General features: G+C 40.5%; 1 protein-coding gene across 1 annotated transcript in view; it reads right to left on the minus strand.

Moving 5' to 3' along the window:
- PDILT (protein disulfide isomerase like, testis expressed) overlaps nucleotides 1-23607 on the minus strand; it is a 29189-nt gene that overhangs the window by 2086 nt on the left and 3496 nt on the right. Inside the window, exons 2-10 of the mRNA XM_040593833.1 lie at nucleotides 16630-16836; nucleotides 13560-13693; nucleotides 10157-10294; nucleotides 9301-9411; nucleotides 8182-8307; nucleotides 7038-7235; nucleotides 5626-5746; nucleotides 4083-4264; nucleotides 246-335 (exon numbers count right to left, since the gene is read on the minus strand). Of these exons, the coding sequence (XP_040449767.1) occupies nucleotides 246-335; nucleotides 4083-4264; nucleotides 5626-5746; nucleotides 7038-7235; nucleotides 8182-8307; nucleotides 9301-9411; nucleotides 10157-10294; nucleotides 13560-13693; nucleotides 16630-16836 (1307 nt within the window). The remainder of the gene's footprint in view (nucleotides 1-245; nucleotides 336-4082; nucleotides 4265-5625; nucleotides 5747-7037; nucleotides 7236-8181; nucleotides 8308-9300; nucleotides 9412-10156; nucleotides 10295-13559; nucleotides 13694-16629; nucleotides 16837-23607) is intronic.

The following is a 23607-nucleotide window of genomic DNA, read 5'->3' on the forward strand; positions in this document are numbered from 1 at the left end:
ATTAGGTTCAGGATCCCCTAGCCTATCTAAACAACAAAAGCTTAAAAAGGGAAGCTTCCTGCAAAGATAAATAGTTGGTTAAAAGACAAAAAAAGAGAACGTCAGAGTAAATGGTCAGTTTTCACAGTGGAGATTTACATAGCCATACGTGTGACTGCTGTAGCTGGTTCAGGTATACTTATACAAGGTGTGAACATGCCTCGGATTGCAAACCAGATCAGTCAGTGTCTGGATCAAATGCCTACCTTCTCTCCTGGTTCTGCCTTTCTCTTGCTTTGTTCTTCTAAGAATTCAGAAAATGCCTCCAGGGTGTGTTCCCCAGTGTAGACCACCTCCTGAAAAGAGTTTCAAGGTTAAGTATTTAAGTCTGTACACAAAATGCTGAAAATAACACCATAATCAGCTGGAGGATTTCAGTTCTTTAGACTGAACAAACTCCAGACTTTTCAGCTCACTTTAGAAAGCCAAGGGCAGAGGCACAGCAGGTTCCAGTGTCATCTGAAACTCAAGTGTAAAGAATAGATGGATATGCCTAAGAAGAAAAGGATTTGTATTTAAAAAAACCCATAACCATTACTGTATAATACCAGTCTGGGATCCTGCCAATTACTGACATCAGTGTCTTTTCTGTGTTTAACAATAAACATTTGCAAGATATCTTGAAGAGCAGAGTCTTTTAAGTGTCCAGCCATGATATTCAAAGCTGTCTAAAGATTTTGATGGAAATTCAGCTTGTGAAAAAGTTTTGAAATACACAATCCAGAAGTAGCAACTGTTGCACAGCTTGAAAGAACAGGAGGAAGATGAGCAGTGACTTTAATTTTCTTGTACTTCACCTTAAGGTGAGGGTTTACTGAAGATTTTCTTCTGAAGAAATTTAATGGAAGAAGCACTTTCAGCCTAGAGCTTTCAGATTCTCTGAGTTAGAGCTAGGTACCAAACCGTATTTTAAAACACACACACACACACACACACCCCTGCGATACCTTTGCTCTCTGGAAGTATGAAAGGATCTTGAACAAGTCTTTTAACAAAAAGTTGTAGAAGCTCATGTGCATGACATTGAGGATTGTCTTCTGTTATCTGAGTACCTTTAGAAATAGGCAGATGCCTATTCTTGCTTGAGTTAAGCTCACTTATTCCCACTGAGATCAAGAATGCTGTGTTACTTTACATTCGTTACTCTAATGCCTGATTTGAGTTCAAAGGACTCTAAACACAACACCTCTATTTCCTGATGAATTCACTAAAAGTATACACAGGTTTGATATTTCTGTTTAGTAAGGTATTCTCTTGTAATAAAAACTGTGGCAGCCTTGAATTTTTTTTTTTTTATGTTAGCAAGCTTAAGTTTCTTGAGAAAGATTATTTGATTCCTTCAGAGGTGTTTACTATTCTTGGATGAATCTTGAGTTTTATTGACTCTGATGACTGGAACAGTGATTTCTCAGAGCCCAAAGACCTGTAAAGCCAGAGAAGCAGCTGATCCCAGTACTGGTTACTAAATATATGTATCAACATTTTTCATTAGAGTAATTGGTGCATAAGACTGTGTAAACGTTATTTTCCTCACTTAACCCATAGAAACAAATAGAATCATCTTAAATCCATCTGAAAGACTGCATGTTTTTTCTCTTAAATTTGGAGTGGATGGTGCAGGGATGAGTTGTACAGATGGAGCTCAAATGATGGCTGGTCACTCTCTCCTCCACGTAATTAATCAGATTCACTTTCTTGTTCCTTCAGCTCTGGCCATAATTGTTTCCCCAGCATAGAAACATTCGGTGGTTTGGAAAACTAGGCACATGCTTATATATACTCAGCTCTAGAACTAGGTCTCTTCATTCATCCAATTCCACCTAACTCCAGTTATCCCACAGTGGCTCCTGATTTAAAAATGTCATCATGCATCTAGTTTTGCATCCATTAAAGTAAGAGGGTAGCTTGTCATTAACTTCAGGAAAAGCTGAACTTGTTCTTAAAACAGACTAAACTGTGACAATCCACTGGAAAGAAGACAGTTCATAGTGTGGAGACTGAGCAGATACCTCTGGTCGGAGGAAGGTAGTGTCTAATATGATCTCATAGGTAGGAGTGCTCGGAAGGGACTGCATGGTAATGTGTTTTGCCCATGGCTTTGCCTTTAAGGAGGTGTAAGGGTGTCTGTACTGGCCAGAAAACATGATAACCCAGTTCTGGGAAAGAGCTTTGGGTTGTGTTAGGTTAACCACATTTCCCTTGGTTCATCAGGAGCAGGTTCAGACTTCTTTACATGCATTTTGATGTGTTTTCTAGAGTCTTCTGATAGTTATTTCATCTTCAGATTCCTGCTGCTTCTGTGCTGGTATTCAGTTTATCCTTAGTCCTTAAATAATATGAAGGATTGGTAGAGGTAATTGGAAAGCTTGTGTGTTTGTTTCTAACACTAGCAAAATACTGAAGGCTAAAAGAAATGTCTGTGTGAAATCAAGCTTGCATCAGGAGGTGTTTGACTGTATAAATTTCCTGTTCCTGTTTCTTCATTCTGAATATACCAGTTTCTCTTTGGCTCCAAGCCCTTTCTATTGCTCTTTTCATGGCCAGAATAAGGGAGTAGGGATTGTATTTTTGAAGGCAATGCCTATACAGTGAAAACCACAGTAGATACTCTGAGCATAGGCATGTTGAGATACTACATTTTTATCCTGTGCTCTGACTTTGGTTAACTTTTAGAAAAGGACAAGCATACACGGGAAAACTCCCAGTATAACTGCTGGTTGGGTAGGAAATGACTGAGAGCTGTTGCAGTGGCTGAGCGTTAATGGCCTGAGTGTGTTTAGAATTGTTCGTGATTGTAGTGAGTGAAGATGTCTGTGGCCAAGTGTTCGTATAGTGCCATAAGAAAGAAGGCACTTGGGTCTGCAAGGCTGCAGACATCTACAAGACATCTGCACTGGTAGTCAAGTATGAGTTAAAATCTTCAAAGTTGAGGGAACTGGTATAAAACCATGGTGTGCAGGGAAGAACTCAAGATTTCAAATAGTGTTTAATTTCAGGGTATTTGTAAGCGTGAAACAATCCCTTAATAGTTAATGAAAGTTGTTAGCGACATTTTTTGATAAAATGACATAGATTATGAGCATTTAATGGGTTTCTGCTTTTCTGCATAAAGACTAAACATGGTGCGAGTGTGCAGGACTGCAGTTCAATTCATTAGAAGCTGTACATGCACATCTGAGAGGCAAATCTCTCCCTCAAAGATTAAATGAGGACATGGGCAAATGTCTTAGAATTTGATTTAAGTTTAGGAGTAAGAAGAAAAATGAAAAGCTTAGTAATGTCTTAATTACAACAGTATCCTAGAGCTTAATATTTTTTTGCTTCAGAGATACTTTCTTTTTAATTAGATTATTTATGTAGATAGAGAAATGTAACTATTTAATTTTTTTCTTTGGCTCCTCTTTCAGCAGCATTTTCTGATTGTTGTGTAGTATAGCTGATGCATTAGGTAGCATATTGTAATGATCACTGGTGTTGACAACAAATACTTATTTTGAATTGAGGCTGTGATACTGGAATAAAGTAAAATTACTGACATAAACATTCACATAAAGTGAAAAAGTAGAGGGTATAAGAAGAGTAGTACCAGCATTTCAGGTGCTGTAATTATACCTGCTCCAGAAACAGCTGGCACAGGGTAGTTCTGTGGCAGTATGACTCTTGTCATGGTTTGAAGTACAAAGGCACTGCAATGATTAGGAGGTATCTTTAAGCTCACTCTGAGTTGAGACTGTTGCAAAACCCAACAGGCAGATTGGGGGTGGTTAAACAGCAGAACGTAAGGCTGTAATGACTTGTAGGTCCAAGCTGGTAAATGATTATATGGGCTCTTGGCACAGCTTCATACACAGGAGGTGATAGAAGAGTTTCTTCTTTAATTCAGGTTCTTGACAGCAATGAATCCAATGTTGAGTAGGTAAGGACCAAAGCTTTCTTGCTTAAAGGACTCCTTTCTCACCATGACAAGCGCACGAGTGCAAAGACACACACACACACACATTCCCCCCTCAGTGTCTCCACATTCTTCCCCAACAGCTTCTCACCTGGTGATCTGGTCCAGCAGGAAAGAGTCTGAAGAACGGATAGCGACCTGATCCAATGGACAGGATGTCATTTGCTGTGATATCTATCTTTGCAATGATTATGTCTTTGTGGCTTGCATATTGCTCTCCTAGCTTATCCCAGATTGGCAGGAGTTTTCTGCAGTCATAGGACCAAGGAGCATCTGCAAATTTTAAAATAAAAGTAGAAAGATACAGTTTAGCAGAAGAGCACGCACTGGTGCAATCACTGGGACCCACGTAGCCTTTCAAGTTAACAGGGTTTTGAATTTCAGTTGTGGTCAGTCTCTACATGAAAACATTTACCCTTCGTGAATTTCATGAGTTTTCATGTAGTGATAACTAATGCATTTCTGATAGCAGTGCTGCTTTAGCTCTGTTTAGCCTTTTATGTATACAACAAACATATGAAACTTGTCGTATGACTTCGCTGGAGAGGCGTGCCAGATAACGGATGCAATCCAATTAAGTCTTGCATCATTCCTGTGCTGAATACTTGCCAGAAGCACAAAATGCTTTCTGCATATGACAATTAACTATGTTCATAAACTATGCTATATTTACACTAAGAGGAATTTTGAGGTGTCATGGTGGTTTGACTCAGCTCTGCACTTACGCAGGTTAGCAAGAAGGCATACTGCTGAGAACCCAGTATAAATAGCATACAACACCATTGCAAACCTTCAGTCATGAGAACAATGCTCATACCAAGTTTAGGTGGAATTAAAATTTCTGGGGCACTTTCCTGAATATACTACACCCCATTTACCAGCCTTTCATTTTCAGAGGACTTGGTTCAATTCCTCCCTAGATCAGTTCATTACACTGAAATGTAAAAATGGCTTGCATGAACAAAATGGCTGCGGCCAACAAGGAGGATCGCAGGAACATACTACCTTTAAGAATTTCTGAAATTCAGGGCAGTACAGCTAGTTGTCTGTGTTTATATTAATGCTGCATGTTTGCTTTACTGAAGTAACTAAGGCACAGTCTAATCCCTGCTGGCTGCTAGAGAGATAGGGCAGTGGTTCCTTGCTGGGAAGAGTCAAGCAGGAGAGCCACTTGTCTTGCAGACAGAGGAGAAAAAAGCAGTTAGGATTTGCTAAACCACAGCTCCTCTCTGGGATTTAATCCTAGAGCATTATAACCAGACAACCTCACTTAACTCTCCCTCTGTCCTTGGAAGATGGCCTGACTCATGCTGGACAGCGTGCTGCAATGTTCCATTGTACAACATGATGTTCTGGTGTAATTTTGTCTTTCAACACCAGGATTTGATACAGCCTAGACAAATATTTACTGAAGAGATCCAGTGTTACTCAGTGCAGCCCTAAGTCAGCAAAGGTATCACATAGATATGGCACAAATTTTTCTTCAATGCTTTCATTGGACAACAAAAATTCATTAAGTTCAGGGTCTGTAAGGTGCAAAGATTAGTTTGGTATGTAAGCATGAGCTTTCATTTTTCACTTTCAATTGATCATGTTAAAGCAACTTAAAATCTGAATACAATAATAACACTTACAAAACATAACAAACACAGTCATGGTCTTATTGAAGACAATGCTGTTGAAATTCTTCCCAACAAGCACTTTGACAGGCATCTTGTCCCAATCCTCTGGAATTTCTTCACTAGAGAGATGTAGCTAAGCGAAAACAGAAACACTGCTGTGAAAGTGTAGGGAGCATTGAGAAACTACTCCAGCTCAAGTTAGTGTGAGACCAATGGGACATTTCTCTACCTAATGTGCCCTTTTATGGTGTGGTTTTTTTTTATATCTCTATATCCTAGCTAGCCTTTACATGCTACCACCTTCTCTCCCTTCAGTGGGGAGCTGGGGTCTCACACCCTGTGTAGTTTGGTAGTCAGAATTACTTGTCCCTGTCTTGAATACAGACTCCTTAGCAGTTTGCCTTAAAATTACACTTTGGAACATGTTTGCATTCATTGTCCTGAACTCTTGTTGCCCAGTGTTCAGAGGCTAGACTACTTAAAAGCTTATCTATTGTAGGTTTTAATGTAAAACTCACAAGAAAGGTGTGCATCACTGCTTAAATATCTGCCTTCACCACCAATCACAGTCCCCACGACTCCTGCAATTTACAGTATATTAGCTGACAATTTCTCTTCTTTTACACCATAGCGAAGTAGTAGAAAGGCACACATTCCCCATGGAAGCTGTTCCCTTGTGGGAATGTGCCACTCAAGCAGGTCTTTTTACAGAAGAGGCGACATCCCCATTGCTTCTGTCCTTCTGCCCCCCTCCAACACTGAAATTGGGATTTACTACTTGAATCTCTTAAATTATGCCTGTTGTCAGGCTGACTACATCTTTTCTCCTCATGATGGAAACAAAAGTAATGAAGAGCACTGAATAAACAAAACATTTTAATGTATTTTTCATGTGAGTGTGGAGGATGATGCCTCATGACAAGAAATATTTACTTTTGGAATGATACCCCCTGTGAAAGTTCACTCTGCTTAACTTGCTTAAATACCAAATCTTACTCCACCTGAAACTGTCAATTTTCTGTTTACTGGACTTCTCTTTAACCTCAAAATCCTTTGCAATCATTGTTTGCATCTCTCTCGACTAAGGGAGTGAAATATCTCCATTATAGTATTGGAAAGATTGAGTCATGGGGAGTTTTTAATCCACTAAAATAGATCACCTGAGATTAACTAAAATATTGGCCCATCAAATGACTTATCCAGTTTTTATATGGGATGACTGGAAAACTTCATAGTCTGCCTCAGCTGTTAAATAGAGAGGAATGCTCTGTCAACAACTGTAGGTGAATGCATCAGAGCAAGAGTAAATTAATAAACTGATGATCAGAACAGCACACTGTTCTAACTTAAAAAGGGATGTTTTGCAAATTTGTTAGTGTTTTAGCTGGTGTACTAAAGGGGCATCTCGTTAGTAACGGACATACCTTTGCTTTTCCATTTAGGTAGCTCTGGCAAAATTCTTTTAGGTTCTCCACAGTCACCTCATCTGCAGGCATTTTATACATTGCATTGCTTGTCAGATTTAGAATTCTCACGGCAGGAATGTCAACGTCCCTGATGCGAAAATATTCAAAAACTCGTCCATTCCTTGTTTCATTAGTGTTCACCAAGACAAACATTATCTGATAATAAAGAGAGAGTCATGCATCTGGTTGAGTTTTCCAGCTTTGGTTTAGCCATTTTAGGAAAATGGACCATGGAGCTTGGCAGTGCATTAGGATCTAACCTTAAAAGCAAGGAATTGTGTAGAACCATTTTTTAGTGTCAGCCCAACAACCAAGCATATCGGTGGACTTTATTATACCTTGATCCTAGTTAATAACATGCTAAAGCAGCCAAAAAGAATGGAGCTTTTCCCTCTGTCCTTTCACAGTGCTTTGATGTCAGCTATTTTAGTAACACTTCTAAATTAACCCTCAAAATTCTTATTGCTCTTCCTAATAAATTTTAACAGGACAAAAGAGCTGAAACACCTGTAATCCATATGTCTTTGCCAATACTACTGTGTGATTTTTTTGTGTGTGTGTCTCACATACTTGGAGCAGGAGTAGCACTGTGGTGATTGACAATGGAGAAATGAAGTGCTTTGTTTGACTGCCTGTATGTGTTTATTTACATGCAAACACATATGCTGCAAGCAAGGCAATGCATCTGCCTTGCAATATTTCTCAGGTTTTGTAGCTGCTTCCAGCTCTTGGTTCAGGCAGTATTCTGAGATCCTCATGGCATTTCCTGGCAGCAGCAGAAATTGCTAAAACTATCTTTGGTTGGAAGTTGATCCTAGAAAGTCACATTTGTAAAATCAGAAATAGGTTTATTTGGAGCAGCTGGAATTAGTGTTGGTTTGTGTGATCTTTGCATTTTAAAGAATTATTTTCAAGTGAAGTTTATTTTTCAGCTTGTGTCCTTAACAAATTCAAGTAACAGTTACTGAAACTGTTTTGCAATGGCTTGGTAGACTTAGAAGGTGGACTGACAGCAGTGTACTTTTACCAGTAACACCGGTGAGTGTTTTTCCATTGATCTTCTGGCGTTCATATTTGCAAAGCAGGATTCAGCATTACAAACCTTTCCTCTAAATTCCACAGCAGCAGACTTGTAGTTTTCATAAATTGCACTGAATGTCTCCGAGTTCGTTGGGGTGAACAGCAGGATGTGGTTTTCAACAGGGACATCAAAAATCTTCAGAGATGTCTGGGAAACAAAAGACTCAGTATCTGTTCCACTCTTTGTAAGCAGAACAGTGAATCAGAGGCCCAGCATATCAGTATCATTCAGTTCTGCTATTGAAAATTTTACTTTTTAGAACTTGGTTCCCAATCATTCCTATAACTGTTGGATTTCTTTCATTGTTTTAAAGAAGATGAAGTGGGAAGAATCAGCTGCTGCTGAGTGGTTTCTGTGTTTCAGGAAAAACCTCATTGTTACCCATAGATTTTTACTGTCAGAAGGGACTGTTGTGATCTTCTAGTCTGCCTGTATAACACACACTGAAGAATTAATGCTAAAGATGTGCTGAAAGTAAAAGGTGGTATTACCGAGGGAAGCCCAACTGCAACAGCTGCAGAAGCTAGACCTCGTTTGGGTTCTGCCTTCACTTCTGGGTGGCATCAGCAGCTTACATCTCCTTCCCTACACAAAGCTTCCCTCTCTCTTGCCACTCCATGATCAGAGGCAATGGGATGTCCCCCAAGCAAGCAGGGATTTCCATGTCTTTCCCTTCCTTTCTGCACTAGCAATAGTTATTGCTGGTTCTCTCTTCCTTGCCTTGGCCCAGAGGACCCAGTTGCTCCGTGGGAGTGGAAGGGTTGGTGTGCCAGGGTTAGGGACTGACCTTCCAACCTCCAGCCCCACCTAGTCACTGCAGAAGCAGCCCAGGCTTTTGTGTTGGCTCCACAGGAGATAGATGTTTGCATGTTCAGGCAAGTTCACTGTTTGGCCAGCCATTCCCCATCTAGGAAACAATGTCATGCGCAGAGGAAAGCATCCTTTGGCCTGGGTTAGATCAAGAACTGCCTGTTGGGTTCTGCTGGTGTTTCTAGATGTGTTTAGGGGTGGCCTAGTCAAACAAAACAAAATTCTTTAACGCTAAGGAGCAGAATAGCTCCCTAGGTCTCTTTCTGCATGGTTTCATCTCTTTCCTGTCTTTCCCCAGTGGCTTTTGTTAATACAGTGAATTAAACATACCTCAAGATTATATTCAGTGACCAAGTCCAAGCTAAAGGTTTTGATTAGCCTCATTAGATCCAGTTTGTTCTGTCTGCCATCTTCAAGCACTTCATTATGCACAGGTTTTCCCTTGGACAGATAGTGAAGTTTGTGACGTGGTTAGCCTTATCAACTATAGGAGCAAAGAGACTGTCTTTACTTTAAAATGTTGTTGTCAGCTATACCATTTTATGATCCTCAATAACTGAAATTCCATAACGTTTAAAATAAATGTCACAATTACAATACAGAACAAGATTGTAGCTAAAATTCAAGCTATAGTTTGAATAGCTGACAGTTTAAATTTGCTCAGTAATCTTAACATACTGGAAGATCTTTTCTGTATCTATACACACACTCTGTGGCATACGCTCACTCAGGATGTCCTTGGTCTGACTACTTCATAGCCTAAATGTTGGTGTTACTTCTGTGTAGTTTTGTTCTTGTTGGCCACTTCTGTTGTGGATTGGAAGAAAAGAAGATTCCTGGCCAGAGGCAACACAAAGGAAAAGAGGTGAACATCTGCAACACTGGCTGGCAGCATCTTGATTAAAATGTAGGTTGGAAAATCAAGCCTATTTTACCTAGATCCTTAAGTATAAATTAGGAGCCTGAATGTGGGCAGCCAGATTGAAAATATCAGTTGTCCAAAGGCTGCTGTTTGCCTCTTGCTTGTCTCTGTTGTCTCTAAATGCACTGTTTTTTTAATGTTAAACTGTTCAAATTTCAACTAGGAAATTATTTAAGCTGAAGAATTCCCAAACTGTTTTCCACAGTGCAAAGCTGCCACAGCAGCTTACTGTATACCTTACCTGCTAGGCTTCTGTACTCCTACCTTCTTAAACACAACAAGAGTGTTCCTTTGGATGCCATAGTTGGCATGGATGTCCTCGCTGGCTGTCATCCCAAAAGGCATCTCTGGCACGTCTCTTGCCGTCTCACAGAAGACTTCCACAGTGTCATTGTGAAGTTCCTAGTCCCAGAAAGAGTATTTGTTAAGACTGTGTCCTGCATCCTGCTAGGATGTGTAGGAGTGACAACTCCAGGTGAGGCAGGCCCCTAAAGGCTTGTGAGGTAGAGAGAAGAGTGTAATTGTAAAGTGGGTGTAGCTTGCTATGATCACGAGTAGCATTCCTCAGGGGTCCAGACTGGGACCAGTGCCGTTCAACATCTTTGTCGGCATCACAGACAGTGGGACCGAGTCACCCTCAGCAGTTTTTCTGATGACACCAAGCTCAGTGGGGCGGTCAACATGCTGAAGAGAAGGTGTGCTGTCTAGCGGGACCTTGACAGACTTGAGAGGCGGTCCTGTGTGAACCTCATGAAGTTCAGCAAGGCCAAGTACAAAATCCTGCACCTGGGTTGGGGCAACCCCCACTATCAATAAAGGCTGGGCAGAGAACGGATTGAGAGCAGCCTGAGGAGAAGGACTTGGACATGCCAGTGGACAAAAAGCTCAACATGACCCAACAATGTGCACTTGCAGCCCAGAAAGCCAACCAAATCCTGGGCTGCATCAAAAGAACATGGCCAGCAGGTCAGGGGAGGTGATTCCACCCCTCTACTCCACTCTTGTGAGACCCCACCTGGAGTACTGCATTCAGCTCTGGAGACCCCAACATAAACCCAACATGGACCTGTTGGAATGAGTCCAGAGGAGGCCATGGAGGTGATCAGAGGGCTGGAGCACCTCTCCTCTGAAGACAGGCTGTAAGAGTCAGGGTTGTTCAGCCTGGATGAGGCTCCAGGGAGACCTTAATAGTGGCCTTTCAATACTTAAAGGGGATTTATAAGAAAGGTGAGAGAGACTTTATACAAGGGCCTGTAGCGATAGGACAAGGGGTAATGGTTTTAAACTAAAAGAGGGTCGATTTAGATCAGGTATTGGGAAGAAATTCTGTACTGTGAGGGCGGTGAGAGACTGGAACAGATTGCTCAGATAAGCTGTGGGTGGCCCTATCCCTGGAAGTGTTCCAGGTCGGGTTAGATGTGGCTTTGAGCAACCTGATCTAGTAGAAGGTGTCCTTGCCCATGGCAGGGGGATTGGAACTAGATGATCCTTAACAACCCTTCCAATCCAAACCATTCTATAAATCTATGATTACCTCCAAGGGGAGATCTTCACAACAGGGGAGATCCTAGGGGTGCTGTGACACTGCTAGTATGTTCACCTTTCCAGCTAGCGTTGGCTGGCCTGGGTCAATATGGATGATGTATGGTCCCCTGTGTCCTTCCTGTGCTAATCTCATCTGCCCTGCACTCCCCTGGCATTTCCACGCTCTGTCTGCAGAGACTTCTGCAGATGGGGAAGGATCATGCCAACAGCTGCTCCCCTGCCACGGCTCATCTGCACAGCTGGAAGGATGTGATGGATTAGAGAGGAGGGCTCTCTGCTTGCAAGAGGACCTGACGGATGTGTTTGGTGCTTGGACTGAGTGCTCTTCCAGGCAGGGACCTTGACTCCTGCATCTGTCAAATAGTCACTGTGCTGTCCACCCTCAAACTAACAGTAAATAAGCATGATGAAAGGCAACAGCGCTTCCAGATTTGATTTAATCAGACAATTATTTCATGGTAGATGAATAGTAATTTATATGCGGAGACCTCCCAACACATCCTGGCACTCACATTTTAAGCAATCTGTGACTAATAGAAGGCCAAATACAAAATACAAATACAAAATTCTTGATTTACTTGGACACCATTTTGTTGGCTTCCACCCAATAAATTTCTGACATGCCCTAGCTCATGCTCATCTATTGTCATTTCAGCCCCAAATGACATCACGAAGTCCAGTCAAACACATCTGCAGGCAATATCTGCTATCAGCACGGTTCAGGGAACTCTCCAGCATCACTGTGATAGCAAGGGCTTCTCAATCTGGCACCAGCACTGGAAAACTGCCTTCATAAATGGCTGCAAGCAGATTGCTGCAAGAAACATTCTGGGCACTGAGCATTTTCACAGTTTGTTGTTATTATGCTGTAATGTGTTCACCAGCTCTGTTACTATGGGGCATTTTGGTAATGAATCCTGTTTTCTACATCTGTAAAACTTGGACTATCCACTGTAGCCAGCACATTTGGGACTTTTATCAGTTCAGGTATGAGTCCAGACACTGTGCTTTTAACTGAGCAGAGATACCAGGGTAAAGTCTCTTTAGTGAGACAAAATCCTTGATTGAATGTTTCAGATGTTAAAGATTTCAAGGACACATTGAAAAAGCAGGAAAAAACTATTCCTGTTTTACTGACTTCTGACTGCATGCCTTGACAGCTAAAATTTATTTTGCACTGTTTGACTATTGTTCTGTATCATTCAGCCCCAAATCTTAAGAACCTTATTCTGCTCTGGAAACTAGTAGGAATTTGCTTGAGAAAGGACTACATAGATCATATACAGTGTAATATTTTATGACTTCCTATCCATTCAGATTTCTTAGCTGCCAGGAGCCAAAACCACAGTTAAGCATGATATTCATGGAGCTGTGCTGTGCCGCCCTGCGTTTCTCTGAAGTTGTTTAAATCATCAAATGGAAAGATGAAGAAAAGGCACTCCGGTATATTAGACAGTATTTACTCCTTTTTTTTATGGGCTTAAGCAGGAAGGGAACATTCCTTTGGCAGAACAGCCTGCAACTGTTCATGTCTATGATTTTATACCATGTTTGAACAGAAATGCAGTGGTCAGGTAACCCTACAGTTTTCAATCAGTTATGACTCTGGGCAGGGTTTACAACTTTTTGCATTTGGACGCTCCAGTAGCAAGATAATGCACACCAGCAATGGGTTAATTCTCTCCAGAGAAATGTTTGGAGTTAAGTGAGGATAGGTAAGTTGATAGTTGTGCCCTCTTCACACCAGACACCAAATCTGGGATGGTTTGGCAGAAGCCCTTGCTCTGAGGACACAAGAAAGTCTGCTGTGACCAGGGCTGTGCAAACACTGCTGTAGTGTCACGCGCCCAGAAGCTGCTCTCAGAATGGTAGGTCTCTGCACCTGGGTACCTATTCAGGAAAAGTGTTGTGGTGTGAGATATTCTTCTCTCTGCCTGGGCTGCTTATCTAGAAATATGGAAAAGTAGATCGAAACAATTTTTAAAAATGCAGAGAAAACTGAGAGCCTGAGTTTTCAGATGCGTTCTGGGTCTTTTGGATGTGTGGGATTTGGTGGCAATAGCAAGCGGTGTATCCCGAAGTTGAAACAGAAGCCAGCCTTTTGAGTTTTCCAGTGAATTACCTTAAAAAAGCCAATCACTGCCAAATCGTCAGCATTTATGATGGCTTCAGCCTGATCAGTGGAGTTGATTAAAACAGTGCTAGGTCCTGTTCTTCTTTTCACCCATGTAATAAAGGCTGAGGCTTGTCTGACTCCTGTGGAAGGAAGAGAGTTAAAATGACCATCTTAAATGAATGACAGAAATTTCTGTGCAATCACAGGATAGTGGAGGTGAAGAAGGATGCTGAATACAAATGGACTTAGGCTCCTTAGGACTGAGGTCAAAGTTGATTCAAAATGGGCTTGGGGCATCCAAATGCAACCTCAGGTTCTACTTGCCATTTAAATTACTGCTGACTCTAGAAGATCAATGGTGGATCAGTGCTATGTTTTCTGGGACCTCTGCAAATGGATGTATGTCCAATTAACTGTTTAATCGTATATGGAGAATAGAGATGAGGAAATTCAGACAAGTAGAAAACCTGTTCTGCAAGATTTCATTTGTCCCAAAATCAAAGTAAGCTATAAAGAGCTGTAGACCTGAGGTTTAATCCAAAATGACTTCAAACCAATTGCAGATTTTATTGACCTGTCTGTTAAATTAAATTAGCTGTCAAAATTGTTCCTTCAGTGCTGCAGAAGGGATCTGATAGGCACAGAGGCATGTTAAAATTCCTCTCTGGTCCTGCAGCTTCACTGTTCAGTTTAGACATAAGAAATAAAGCTGAAGTGTTAAAATTGTCTTTTAATTCTGGATTGTTCTGTCTTTCAGATTGCAGATTATTGCTACCGTTTTACTGAGATTACAGTCAGTCTGTTTATTTGGTGAATTTTCTTCAAGCTTTCAGGGGTTGTAGGAATCTTGAGTCTCTTTGTAAGATACACTGTCTAGCTATGTTTTCAGAAGAATTGAAGCCACAAATTGAGGCTTAGGAGATTAAAATCTCAGCTGTAAAGTGCTACTTTAATCTCTGTCTGACATCCTTGTTGGACCAGAACAAGAGTCCAGCAAAGGGTTAATGGAAATTATATATGAAAAAGAAAAAGTCTGTGTGCTGTGAAGCACTAGAATCAAGATGTACAGTACAAGTGGATTATCAAAGATGCAAGTCCTGGTACTGTGCATTTTAGCAATATGACAAGATCAAAATTGAGTCAGACCATTTTACTACCATCAAGTCATTTTGCAGGAGGCTGCAGTGCAACTAGTTGAAAATACTATTTTTTTTTTTAAGGTGAAGCAGACAGGCATCTGCCCTGGGCTGTATAGGCTTCAGAGAAAAGCACAGAGCAGTATCTAGTGGCCATGTAGTGCTTGACTTTTGCTGTCTAAATGCAGAATTGAGGTCTTAAAGCTTGTGTTAGTGACGTAACCCCTCAGCATATTCTTCATGTGGTTAATCTTTCTATTTGGTTGCTTTAAACAGCCTGCATAGCTTGTTTCTGCTGGCCAAATTCTGGCCTTGGAGCTGTAAATAATGATTTTACAAAGCCTAGGGTTTGGCTTTCATGCTATGTCCATTGCCAGGACAACCATTCAAAAATTTCCTTCTCCATAAAATATTTGAGTTGATTTCTTGATTGAAGTGAGGTCTGCACTTTCTTTTATGGTATGATGTGTATACCAAGTTCTGTATGAGAAGTCATTGGGTGGTCACTGTGCATTTTCAGTTGCCAGTTCTTGGTGGTTTAAAAGTCATACGTGGTAGGTGAAATTTTACTACTTGTTGTACATAAGCATTTACCAATCAAGGAAATGTAATTTAAGTCACTGTTGATGGTACATGGGCTCTGAAAGGTTGATGCTGTCTTGTACGAATAGCAGAGCAGAAGCCAGTTTCCTAACTTTTTGCATTGCTTAATTTAAGTGTGTCTTAAATAGCAGCTCTCTGCTGAAGGGTGGTTATGTTTGTGTTGTTATGATACTCTGTATTCACAGGTTCTCACAAGCATAGCTGTCAAAGAGGCTTACCAGTTTAAAAAAGATTTTCTTTTCAATGCTATAGATTTAATCAGAGACTGAAGGTAGGTGCTTTTGCTATCATGTATCTGCACCACTAATAAAAGTTCAGTATGGCAAATCACGCTTTCAGTGGCATTTGTGCAGAAGCTGCTGTTTGCACAGGTCTAGATGATGGGAACTTGGTAAGAAATTCAATAGCAAGGAGGAGCAAGTTTCTAAAAATACTGAAGATCAGCCAGCTTTCGGAAGCAGCAGCCGCAGGGGGCTCAGCAGTTAAAGAATCAGAGCACTGGATGGTGTACAGGCTCAGAAAGCAAACATCAGGTGCCTTTTTTATTGGTTGTATTAAACTTGTGACTGAACTATATCTGCTCAGAGTATACTAGCAGATGCTTGGCCAAGTCATGCAAATTTTGCCAGCTTTGTAAAAGTTCATCATTTTAGGAAAAAAACCCACCCTAAATATCTTTCTTGTATATACTTTCAGTGAAAGAAAAACTCTTAAGGTCCTGGATTTCCCAGGATTGCTCATAGTCAGTCCTATTCCAATATTGTCTTTGCTTAATAACTTTCTGTAAAAGATTTCTGATTATTCCATGGTTTTTCTGAGCCACATATGAGCTCCCTCTGATGGCTAAATTGCAAAATTCTTTTCCTTGTCTTAGGAAGTATACCTGTATATTAAAGAACCTAGTAAATTCACAGTTCATTGTCAGATGCAGAGTATTGCTCCAGCCTACTTCTGTAGGCATGCTGCCTGTGGGAACTGCAGTGAACTAGAAGTGCAAAAGGAGCAGGTTTGGAACCAAATTCTTTTGGCATAACTCATTTGTAAGTTGTCTTGTTGGGGTGATTCTCTGTCCTCAGTGGAATTATGCCAGCAGATAATTCGACTGTGTGAACTAAGCACAGAGAAGCATATTCAGTTATATACTCTGAAGATCAATTCAAATCCACTTTCTTGTATTGCTACAGAGGTAATTGTATATTTAGGACCATGGGCAAAACCAGTTTGCTACCTTGCATATTCTTTATCTAAGCATCTACATTTTTCTTCTCGGCAGCATACTAGATAGGTACATCCTGTCACTACATATCATTTTCTTATCAATGCATACGACAGTTTACCTTTGCAATCTATGGGATCTTTCTTGCTGCCATCCACAAAAAATTTCACTGTAGGAAATTCTTGAATATTAAATTCTTTTCTCAAATCAGGTTGGTGTGTGACATCCATTTTGCCAAATTGGATTCTTGGAGCTTCTTTTTTAAGCTGTTGTGCAGCCTTAGCGAATTCTTCAGACAAATTCCGAGATGACTGAGGTAAAGAAACATCTGGAAAGGATCAACCAAAAGCAAATGTGTTACATGGGTTGCAGCATGAAACTTTCTAGTGAAGGTTGTTATGTCAGGTAGTAGCTGCAGGGATTGAATAAGGTCTTTTATGACTCAGAAATAAATGAGAAATTATTTTTACACAATTACTGCTTTCTCTTGATGCTGATTGCTCCCTACTCCACATGTCCTTGGATCAGTCACAGTGAACAACTAGTAAGATTGCAATAGTCTTCTGTTTGGAAGAAATGACGTGGAATTAAAAAGTAGTTTGACTGACTGACTGTGCTGGGTATGATTTAAAGGGAGGTCAAGGGTAGAGTTAGATATTACATTAGAACTCTTTGATAAGATACCATTTTTGTAAGCACTTCACTGAGGCAAACCTTTGTAATGCAGAAACTAGTTTTCCAGGTAAAATGTGGAGAAGGAGAGGAACGGAGTATGGTCTTTTAGAGACTGGCAATGTATTCCTGCATGCTGCGCTGTGTGCCTGCCCTTCTCTAGCTCAAATAGCAGTTGTGTGTTGGAGGAAGGAGAAGGGCTGTCCTCCTAGCCTGGGCACTGGAGCTGTAAGTTGTATTAACAGGAAGAAAAAAGACAAGAGAAAGAAAGTAGTCACACATCAGCTGCTCTGTATTCAAATTCAAATAAGAGGTAAAGGCCTGGAGCTTTACAGTTTTGCAATTTGGGTTGAAAAAATGAGTTTTACCTTATTTTGATAAAGTTGAGATACCCTATCTTGTTAAATTTGTTTTACTATAAAGAGCAAAACCTTTTTCTTTAGATTCTGCATAGAAAATTTTTAGTTTCATCAATATACTTTTCAGATAAGGACAGATGAAAAACATAGAGTTAGCTTGGTTTCATACATTTATGTATGTTCTTGTGTGTGTATATGTGTGTGACACATTCAGATATATACTTAAAGTGCACACACACATGCGTAAATCTAACAAAATAACTGTCTTCTGTTCTTTCACAAAATTACAAATGTGCTTCTCCACCACCTACCTGCTGAAGACATTGTCTAACGTAATTGTAAGCAAAAAGTGAATGAACATTTCTGTATGAGGTCTAATAAATGAAAAACTACAGTGCTGAGTTACATTTCTTGCATTATTCATCATTATCCTTGCTCTGAATCCCAGCCATCAATCATTTTCTTCCATCTAACTGCTACAGCAAGGAGTGTGAAGAGTAGCATTAAATAATGTTATTTTCTCAACATATTAATATGATAGGCCCTTCCAGATTCTGTCACATATAAACCCATATTGGCTTAGGCTAACAGAAACCCTGGCACTGTAACAGCTGCTAACATGCCAAAGGGGGTTCTTGTTAGTAAAACAACACTTAGTGTCTGTTCAGGGGGCATGCAGATACCATGGTGATGAATAGAAGATGCTTCTCTAAATAAAGTAAATCAGCATTAAGGCATCAGTCCAAAGCAAATTGTGTTCTAATTGCCTGTAAAATTACTGTATCATCAGATAAACTTACTTGATATTACTGAGGTATTTTCAAAGAGATTTTGTCCTAACTTCAGTTTCCTTTTTCCAAATTATAAAAATGGTGTTACGAACCTTTTTCCCAACAAATTTGTAATGTGTTATCTCCTAACACACAAAAAAAATGGGAGTAGTGTCTCCAGTTGTGTCTCGTTATGGTCTAGGGGTAACTGCAGAAAACCATGATATCTATTAGAAGTTCTGACTTGTCAACATAAGAAATAGCATGCCAGCCCTATAAAAATACTGCTGCTTCTAGGGACACTGCATTGAGCCTTTATGAAAAATCTTTGCTTAGAATGATTGCAAAGGTAGGTGGACTTTGACACAAAATATGGAGTACTTAATGGTGATATTTAAGAGTGCTGATAGGCAATGACTGCATGTGGCAGGCTTAGCCAAGAACAGTTAGACTGAGTTATTGGGCTCTCCAAGAGGAAGGGTGCATGGCTCTGGACAGAGTGCTGTCGGAAAAAGGAGCAGGAAGCCACATAACAATTAGGGATCCAGCACCTTCTAGGTAATTCCAAGGCAATGTTTTACACCAGAGGCAGTTACAGTATAATGACTTTTTCCTAATAACCTAAGGTTGCACAGCTGTTGTACCACAACTGGGAATTTGGAAGATCAAATGCTTATTGTGGAGTGAAATGGGACACCCTTGCGAAGGGGCAGAAGAAATTGTTGGTGGCATCCAGACACAGAAGCTGAAGCCACTTAGAAGCTTCCCAAATATACAAGGAGTAATAAGCTTTATAGACATTAGACATGTATGTAGGTTGTCTGGGGGTTTTTAGGATGCATTTTTCTCTGAAATATTTCAATTCTGAACAGATATTTTAAGAATGATCTCTTATCATTGAATGACCTGGATAGGCAGAGTCACAGGTAACTAGTAATATAACTAGCATGCTTAGATAATGAGGGCTGGTAGAGTTAGTAGCTCCTTGATGGAGCTGGGAAGAATACAGGACTCCAATCCATAAAAAGTAATCACTGCACTCAGAGACCAGGAGAGATCCAAGCACCATTAACCTGATAACTGCAAGACCAAAGTTCAGGGAGTGAACAGCCTTTTTCATCAGACAGATAAAAACTGTTTCCTTGACTACCTAGAAAGCACATGGAAACATCCATCATGCACCTTTCCCCTGCTTTCCTGAGTGATTAGACTACTCTTCAGCTTTCCATCAATTCCTTTTCATTCCACTTATTCTCTGTTTGCCTCCCAGGTGCTTTATTTTTTAAGTCACTTGAGTGTTGCAGGAAATCATGATTCCTTTTTTTTTTTTTTTTGAGCCTTTTTCTGAGTTTTTGTTTAGCTTCCTCTGTTTTAGGTTTTTATTGATACAGATTGCTTCAGGCATTGGGGTGAGGAAGCAGCTGCTGAGGCTAACACAGCATCACAGGCTCCAGACTCAGAGAGCTGAGCAACAGCAGAGTACGAGGGCAGGAACAGGTGAGAGGTAACAGAGGTGGTGGCAAGGTCACCAGTGAAGGCATGTGTGGGTAGTGGGCTGCCAGTGTAAACCAGTGTGCTGTGCCACAGCTGCTAGAGGCAAGAAGCCCTCCAAAGGCCATCAGCTCAGGAACAGCATTGTATTAATGACAGGAGGACATCTTCATTATCAGTAATTTTAGCTGTGTTGTAAATAACAAGAAGGATAATTTGAGGGTTTGTTGAGATTTTTAAATTTTCTTCCCAGGTAAGTGTTTTTGACCTGTCTTTTTTGACAATATCAGCAAATTCCCTCCCACCCTGTGTCATTGCTGTTTTGTGAAGTATCCTTTTCAAAATAGATGCGGACCTCCACAGGAGCATGTTAACAGATTGCCACCATTTGATCATGGGTGTAGCAGATCATGAAATACATTGTCCAGCGTCTAAGAACAAATCAAGCCCTTTGGCTCAGATAGAGGAAGAATTAAAAAGGGCCACAGAACTAGGAGAGTTAAAAGCACCTGTGTGCTTTCCTCTTGAATTTCTACACTTTCTTTTCTTTTTTTATAACAGTTTAGCTGCAGCCAGTCACCTTTTTAAATCATTTGCAGCGGGAAAACTGTAGCACCATTTCTGCAGCCACTTTGCTCAGACAGTATTGGCATGTTGCCTTTGTGAGGAAAAGCTCCACACTGAAGAACAACATTTTGCATTTTTCAGCACCTTCGCTGATGACTGAAGTTTCCCTGATCTTAGGAACTGCTTTGTAAGAATGCCTCCCTCTAAAGGTCACATAGAACAAATCTTACACACATCGTTCCTCAGAGGACGGGTGTTCGGTGTGGATGGATTGCCACATTTTCCATGTCATACGCTATAATAAAGTCTACATTATTTGTGGATTTAAATGCATTTTTATATTTTACTTTCTCATATGTCAGCAACTCAGTTTTTGTCAATTTTGTTTTCCATGGACAACGAGCAAACTAGGTTAATGTGAAATTGCATGTACATTGAAAGCAAAGCCAGACAAATTGAAAGGGAATACAGATTTTAAATCAGACAGTCAAAAAGGCTGATTTTTACAGCTCAAGCCGCTAGCAGTCTTGTTCTAGGCAATGTAAAATACTTTGTGAGAAACCAGTGCTGCCTCTCTGAAGAATTTACAGCGTGACTACATAACGGTGAAGAACAACGTAGGTATCATTACACGTCATCATCTCTATCTTAGTCACAGTACATTTTGCCCAAAGCCACACCAAATGGATATGGCAAAAGTGAGAAGAGAGCCAGAAACCTTGTACTTGGAGAGACTCTTTCTCTTGAGCACATTAGTAACCTGAATAAGCTGCTACTTTTTTTCATAGTGCCACTTACTGAACTAAAGTATATTGAAATGTGGACAGAGAAAATTTTTGCTGATACATAAATGTGTTTAATGACCCTATACATGAAAGTATGATGAGTTTTCTGTCTTTAGCTAATTGCTGGTGGCCTCCAGTTTCATTCTGCAGTCTATATTGATTGTCTGGTGATTGCTGCAGTCATTGTGAATGTGCCTGTTGTCATGCTAAATACTCGTTTCTTAGCTGTTAGTTTCCAGCATGGCCAGAAAATCATTTTAGCAGTCCCACTTTTCACCTTCTGCGTAGGCTGCTTTTACAGATTCACTACAGGTATATAATTTTCTCTGTAGAAGATTCTAGAGATGAAGGATGGATTCATGTTTAACCTATCAGAGTGGAAGGACGTTAATCTTGCTGCAGTTGCAAACTTTCTTGTATGACCTTGAATTCTCCCGTTCTTTTCTACAGCGAATACTGCCCCTAATCTCCTGTGCTGACCTCTGTACTTTTAAACTGATGTTTGCCGTTCACTTGATCTTCTGCTGTGCAAACATGAGTAATTATTCTACAGTTTGGATCCTTATTCAAAGCATTCAATAAAATAAGGGACCCATGCTAATCAGTAAGTCTGTGCAGCTGGCAACTAAAACATCATCTAGTGACTCTTGCACCTGTCTGGACGTGTTTCCACTGTCCTGCTCATTTTTATAACTATAATTGGCAAACAAATGACTTCAGATTTACTTCTAAAAGACTGACACAGGTTTCTGAAAAACTCTACAGGAATGAGGCATCCACATTCCACTATCTTTCACACTGCACTAGGTTCCTGTAGTAAGCTTAGTTGTAAGAAATACCTGTTCTGGGTGGTTTTGAACTGTTTGTGTTCACCTCCTGCAGTGAGGAGACCACTGTATGCTGAAAACAGTTCTTGGCACAGGAGTGAGTATGCTTTGGATGTTGGCTTTATAAGTGAGCTGACTATCTGATATGTAATTGATTTAAGAGCAGTCATGCCCGCCCTGCTTTCTAGAAATCCCCCTTTTTGTGAACTATATATACATAAGCAGCATATTCTTTTTCAATAGCGTAATTTTCAGCTTTTGTGCCTTGAAAGGGATGTGTTTTTCTTTAGGAGTAATCCTTGCCTATTAAATGTCATTATTTCAGCATAGTCAGTCAGTCACAGGCTGCAGGAATCCTATGGCTGACCTGGTGCCTCACTGGATATACAAATGTTCTGCTAGGAGAGGTAAACATCACTTTTTCATAAATGATAGTACACGTAGCATGCAAAGCATCAGTACAAGGTCTGCACCGCTTGTGTGTTTGTCCTTAGGTTATCCACACGTTTGTTTAGGAACTGAAAATTTTTCACTGGAATGGACACGAGTAGGCGTTCTTGGAGATCTGAGGAGTCAAGCAATCACGGGGGTCTGGGCCTTTCCTGATTTCTTCTGGTAGGCAGGAAAAAGTGGTGTTAGTGTGTGCTCTACACCGATTTTGTGTTTCCCTAAATATGCCACTAGCCAAGTTAAATACTCACAGAACTAGAGCTGTGAGGGACTTGGAGAGGTCATAGGTCTGGCCTAAGGCAAGTTAAACCGTATCTAAACCAATCTTGACAGCTCTTTGACTAATCTGGCCTTAAATATTGCTATGAATAGAGATACAAGAGCTACCCTAGGCATGATCCTTCAGTGCATCATTAGCCTTCCATATAAACGGTTGTCTTAATCTCTGCCTATGATGTCTGCCGTGTTTGAACCCATTATATTGCCAGTGAAAATGAGTAGCAGTTTAATACCTGCTTCTTTGAAGAAACAGTGTATTTAGTTGTATGTAACATGTCTTTTCTCAGTCACAGAATGGTCAAGTTGCTGGTGTGGGCTGATGTGCTACATTTTGCCATTGGGCCTGGAGCATATTGTGGGTTATTTCTGCCTCTGGCCTGGGAAAGCCTTAAGCATGAATGGCATTCACCATTCTGTTTGGGGGATCTGGGGAGTATTCTTGCATGGAGAAATATGGGGAAGTTGCAAAGCCCTGTGGAAACCATTCTCACAACAGAAAATTGGAAAGGTTTATGAAAGGTTTTAGAAAAGAAATGAAATAGGAGATGCACTTTGCTGTGTTCAGACAGTTGCTCTCCATGTGAAGATTGGAGTAAGCTAATACATGACTTCAACACTTACAGTTTGCAGTGTAAGCAACAGTGGGTTTAGTGTTTGTGTTTACAAGCGTACAAAGTTTATTCTCCCTGTGATGAGGATATTTGTTAGAATGCTTGGGATTTTTTGGGTTATGGCTGTTTTTTAAAAGCAACAGTATTCTGCAATGAAAGTCAACACAGGGTTTTATATTCAGCTATTGTATAGTGTAAACAGTAAAACTCTCCTGTGGCAACACTGATGTAAGATCTACCTTCTGCTGGTGGCAGGTGCTCTATATTCCCTGTGCTGATAGGCATTTG

Source organism: Falco naumanni, chromosome 4 (assembly GCF_017639655.2).
Source record: "Falco naumanni isolate bFalNau1 chromosome 4, bFalNau1.pat, whole genome shotgun sequence".
Lineage (NCBI taxonomy): Eukaryota > Metazoa > Chordata > Aves > Falconiformes > Falconidae > Falco > Falco naumanni.